This window comes from Leptonotus elevatus, chromosome 2 (assembly GCF_054856555.1).
Source record: "Leptonotus elevatus isolate MCC_2025b chromosome 2, RoL_Lele_1.0, whole genome shotgun sequence".
In the NCBI taxonomy this organism is placed as follows: Eukaryota; Metazoa; Chordata; class Actinopteri; order Syngnathiformes; family Syngnathidae; genus Leptonotus; species Leptonotus elevatus.
This window is the reverse complement of record NC_141240.1, coordinates 32688796-32694610: the sequence shown is the minus strand read 5'-3', so window position 1 is coordinate 32694610 and position 5815 is coordinate 32688796. Positions and strand designations below refer to the sequence as shown.

At 41.1% G+C, this 5815-nt stretch overlaps 1 protein-coding gene across 4 annotated transcripts; it reads left to right on the top strand.

Annotated features, from left to right (window-relative positions):
* The first annotated feature begins 219 nt into the window (after positions 1–219).
* On the top strand, positions 220–3096 carry trh (thyrotropin-releasing hormone). Of its 4 annotated transcripts, none has more exons than XM_086070187.1 (3): positions 220–366; positions 456–690; positions 2177–3096. In XM_086070187.1, the coding sequence occupies exons 1-3, from the start codon at positions 274–276 to the stop codon at positions 2722–2724; spliced, it is 876 nt and encodes a 291-aa protein (XP_085926313.1). In that variant the 5' UTR covers positions 220–273; the 3' UTR covers positions 2725–3096. The 4 variants fall into 4 exon arrangements, with proteins under 4 accessions (XP_085926313.1, XP_085926312.1, XP_085926314.1 ...); XM_086070186.1 differs by having other exon boundaries at positions 248–366; positions 447–690; XM_086070188.1 differs by having other exon boundaries at positions 274–366; positions 480–690.
* Positions 3097–5815: the final 2719 nt, after the last annotated feature.

Here is a 5815-nt window from a genome sequence, read left to right as displayed (position 1 = left end):
ACAACTGTAGGCCTGCCTTTTATAAAGTGGCCCAATCATTGTCAAGGCACTTTTTAGAATTTGCCCGTATTTCAGTGAGCACTGCGTCAAGCTGAGAATTGCAATTATGCTGATTTGACTACCTGATTTTCAAGTCTGCCCCCTTGACGACGGACGCTTGCGCACACGCGGCTCTTGATGACATCAGCGGGGACCAAGCAAGGATGCCTGAAAGCGGACTCGAGCGCGAGTGTGACGTCCGCAGAGAGCAGCCGCTATAAAAGACGGCACACCATGTTGTGTGCGCACTCAAAGTTGGAGGCTGCCAGCAAACATCATCAACAACATCGTCCACCGATCGCCGCTGGCCACTTCGAGAGGACTGAGGTGAGGTCGGCTGAGCTTCCTTTCCCTACAACAGGTAACATTTCTGGACAGTTCCATTTCTTCACGTCTTCATTTGTAAGGTCTTGCAGCTGTCTTGCCTCGACTATCACCAGCCTTCCAAGAGACACACCATGAAGTCCCCATGGCTGCTCTTTCTGGCTGGCGTCCTGCTCTGCAACTTGATGATGGTGTGCAGAGCGCAGGGCATCTCTGCCGGGGAGGAGCCGGACTCCGGGACCATGGACGACCTCCTCCTACGCGGAGCTGAGAGCCTCCTGCTGCGCTCCGTCCTGCGCAAGATGCAAGCCGAAGACCACAATTATGGTGAGCACGAGAGAATATTATGCATACATACATATACTATATATATATATATATATATATATATTAATGCTGTCAGTTAAAGCATTAACTTATTGATTAATCACAAAAAAATTGTGCATTAATCACGTATTAATGCAGATTAATCACACTATTAATTTTGACCGCAGATGATCCTTTACCTTGACAGCGGATGTTATGTTTAAGGTAACGCAGGTTGCGTTTGAGCAATAAACATAAACGCATGTATTAAAGTAAAGCATTTAATAAATGTTTGCGTATGATATTCAGAATATTTGTTTATGTCAAAATATTGAGGTTTTTTTTTTTTAATACAAATTTTAAATTATGCACGTAATTAACTGACTAGAAAAATAGGTTGATGGGAGTATGCATGAGTGGATCAAATTTTTTTGAAGACGTTCTCATAACATTAAATGTAGAAATAAATAATACATAACAGGTGCTCTTCATATTTGGCGGGCAAATTTTTTTTGATAAAAAGCCTTTTTAATGAAGTGATGTATCATGATTAATCCAAATTCTAAAAGGTGGTTAATCTGATTTTAAAATGCCACCACCTGTCAATCATTTGACATTTTATTTAAAATTAAGTTAACGATTAATGCATCATTTGACAACTCACATAAAACCACACAAGCACCCACCCGCACAAACTTTTCACTAAACTTTATTCAGTGATCAAACAGAATGCTGTGACATCATGGTCTGATTTATTAAACTTTGGAAATTAATTTGTACAGCGGTCGCTCTTGAACTTTTTTTTTTTAAAGATAGGCTAACTATAAAAAGGAAGAATTAACTTAATTACAAATAAAGATGTGTACTTGTACAATTATTATCACCATTAGGCCTAATTGTCATCTTTTGTGATCACAGTAAAGATCTGTTCTTAAAAAACAAAACAATCAATAACTTAATTTTAAATACAATTTCAAATGTTTGACAGGTGGTGGCATATGACAGGTATATTTATATGATTTAATAATTTTTTTTGCATAGTCACTTTTTAAATTATTTTATGTACCCCCTGGGGTACACGTAGGCCTACTGAGAACCATGGGATGGCATGTAAATCTTACAAAGTGAAATGTAAAATAATTAAGTAGTCAATATCATATATGGTTTCAAAAAATTGCTATAAATCTGCATCTAAATGTGATAATAATTGGTAGTGAGTCAGTGACGATCTCAGAAGTTTTATGTGGTTCTTCAATCGCCACTTAAATTGTTTTGAAGCTCATATGTTGATCTGTTATTATCCCTATTTTAAAAGATTAAAAGTTAACCTGTGTCCTATTTGTATTCCATGCAACTTTCAAATGACCGAGTCTGCAATTACGCATAAGACGCGTCTTGCGCTTGACTCCACATTGATTGCATGCGTCGGTTATTATTATCATCGTCGTCGTTAGCCGCCTAGCAGCTTGACCAAAAAGTAGCCTAACTCCTCCTTGCATTTCCCCAGGAGTACTCTCCTCTCCGTCTCAGGCAGCGTGGCTGACAAAGCGGCAGCATCCTGGCAAGAGGCACCGCGAGGATGTGAGCGACGAGGGCGACGCCGGCGACGAAGCGTATTCGGAGGTGGAACGAAGGCAGCATCCGGGAAAGCGCTTCGCCACCGGACGCCTTTCGGAGCCTGCCGTGATAGTCGTGCAGGGTGACCTTTCCAAACGGCAGCACCCAGGCAAGCGCTACGTGGTGGTGACGCGGAGCCGGCGGCAGCACCCGGGCAAGCGGCAGCCCGACGAGGAGGACGACGAGGAGGAGGAGGAGGACGAGGACAATGACGATGGCGGGGACGAGGACCTCCCGGAGTTGCACAGGCGCCAGCACCCCGGCAAGCGCTTTTGGGATCGTCCGGAAATGGCTACGGTCAGCCCTTGCGAAGACCTCTCGGACCCCGTGACATGCGCCAAGACCAACCTGCTGCTCGACTTTTTAGCCGACGTGAAGCATGACGAGGAGAAGCGACAGCACCCGGGCAAAAGGTTTGCTTCCAACGAGGGACAGTAGATTAATCACTTCCACGTTAAGATGTAGCCTATTGACAACTCAACAATGTGTAAATCACGAGAACTAATGATTAAAATCAACTAAAAACAAATTCCACCACGTTACCTTTTGTGTTACTTTTGTCTTTTGGCAGACACTTTTCATGTCATTGTTGGTTTCTTATGAGAGCCTGTGCGTAAATTGTAAATTGAGGAGTGTGTGCTGGCTGCTTGATTGCTGCTGTTGCGTACGATTTGCTTGTGTGATGGGCTGAGACGGAAAGAGCGGACTGCGCATGCGCGAGAGAAAGAGCGGAAGAATGAAATGTGCGGTGCGCGACAGTGGAGATAAAAAGTGTGCCAAAAATTATAATAAAGGAAGACTGCAGCGCGACCCTCCGTCTCCCGGTGCTTATTTCTTTTTGGCGACGTGCAACGGGAGTTACCCCCGGAGTCGACTCCGGTGTCGGTACCAGATGTGATCGGGCTGCGAGAATGTATCGGGGTCGCCTGCGGATGACGTCACGCTACAGGATTGGCTGGGAAATTGTCCGTTTACAATTGTTCAAAAAACGGTAAAATATTGGAAAGAAATGAATAAAGATGTCATTGAAATAACAAACTGGCTGGACTAAAATTTACCTAAATCTAAGAATAAAAAAGCAAGATACTTCAAGATTGAATAACTAATAAAAAATAGATTGAAGCCCCTTCGCGCATGCCGGTGACGTCACTACTACAGCGCTAACGAAATGCGCGATTAATTTCGGTTTGGTTTCTTTATTCACAAATAACAATACATGACAAAAACTGTCTTAATGATAATAGAAACAATTAACATTCTAAACTGACAATATTTGTCACATCTCAGGCAATTAATTTGTGCATTTATCATTTATTCAATATATCTTGCGTTTATATTCTTAGGTTTGTTTACGTTTTTACAATTTCAGTCCGTACATTTTGTTGTTTAAATTACATCTTTAATATTTTTTTTCCAATGTTTGAGGTCAACTGGATAATTTCCAGCCAATCCTGTAGCGTAACGTGTTCGTTAGGCGACCGCGATACGATCTGGCAGCCCGATCACATCTGGTACTGACACCGGCCCTGGATGGAATTCCTCCCCTGTCTCCCCAACCACGGTCAGGAGACCGACCAGGAAACGGTAACACTGCCGTATTCATCGTCCGGGTAGCAGCGAGCTTATTTGAACTGCATTGATCGACGACGTGTTTTAATTCAGTTGACGTTGACCGCTGTCACAAGTACTGATATCTGAAATAGGACCAAGTATCGGTCCTGAGTGCCGTGAGAGATCATAGGTGTGCCGCATGAAATTATCCAATGTCAATTATATTGCCAAGAAAACAAACAAACAAACAAAAAAATTAATTTGACCTTAACAAACTTTTAGTTCAAGTATAGTAACAGCTCTTAGATGACAGAAGGTACAGTACAGCAGTAGGGTAAGTTGCATAGGCTACTGCATCCACTTTTTGGCAATCATTTTGTTAAGTGTGTGCCATGACATTTTTTCCCCCCATGTAAAATGTGTGCCTTGGCTTAATAAAGGTTGGGAAACACTGCCTTAGAAGATGTTTTGCCTCTCATCCGAGAAGTCTACATAAGTTCATGCAATTAGGCTTACTTACGAGTCACGACTGAACAGCCTGAGTTGGTGTGGAAAACCCAACTATTGATGCTCCAAGTTGGAGACACGCCCCATCGCCACAAATGGTATAATTATTTTGGGATGCAAAACATGACACACCACCAAACATAAATGTCACTGCAGGCATCTATAGTGAAATCATGATCACATCTCGATTGATTTCCTTTCAGATGGATTCAAACAACTTGAAATGTGGGCCTGTTTAGTTCAACAATTTGCTATTGTTCCGCTGGATGAAGTGGATAGCAGTTTCCTTGCATCTTCTGCCATCTAGCGGACGAGCATTTAATTGTTAGGCCTGGTGCTATACGCCACCCCCATAGATGAACAAAATGATATTATTTTTTATATATTTTTTAAATATACAGTCCAAATGTATAGCCTCTCCATCACTCTTCTTCAGCCTCAGTTCGCATGCACGGATATCAACACAACCATACCAACAAAAGGGGTCATCCCAGAATTGGAGGACATTTGATCTTCAAAACTCTTGAAAAATAAACCTTCACTTTTCTTATTTTCTGCTACATATTCATCAATAATCGGTAATAAACTATCAAAGGCTTGACTAGCTCATCTTACAGATCAATGGTATAAAAAAAAGAATTCTGGACGAATGTTAGCTTTCTCTCACAAGTAGAAGCTAGTTACTGTTACTGCTTACCAAGAGGACAAACGTATTCAAGTAAATAAGGAAAGAAAGAAAAAAACAATTGTCTTGTTGTCTTATATGCATAACGGTGTTGCATGAGGTAGAATGAAACATTCAATCAAGGCGAACGATGCTATAAAAAATGAAAAATAGAAGAGAGGACCTACCTTTGCATTACCGATTGTTTTGGAAAACTGTTTGATGATGTCAGCGCATCGTCTGATTTACAGCTTTCTTCTTCTACCATGTTGAAAAGGTTACGGTAACCTGATGGTAGCAGGGTTGTGTAAATGTTGTGGAAACACGTTCCATGAATAATAATTAGGCCTATATTTGAAATATTATGTTTATTAAAACAATTGTTGCCACAGTTTAATTATTTTGTATGTGTATTATTTTGAATTTGATGGGCGGGACATAAAATATCGTCCAATTCTTGAATAAGCCTCAAACATATTTTATGAGTTACTGTGCTGAAACTTGGCCAATAAGGAGGACAACAAAAAAAGCCATTATGCAGATTGTCAAGAAATAGTTGAAGTGGATAATTATGGATCATGGTGGAATATGTTATAACAACCACTGTAGTTAAATTTCGTCTCCAGACAAGTCTAATATACCTAAATTGGATGGGCTTATGTTCTTGTTTTTGAGTAGTTTGCGCAGATAATTATCTACCATTTCATGGAGACGAAAGATAACGTATCTAAATATTGGTTGGCCCACGTAGGCTTCTGTAGTTGTAGTTTTCCAGGTGTTGGTTGTTTGTCCCTCCTGGGGTTCCGT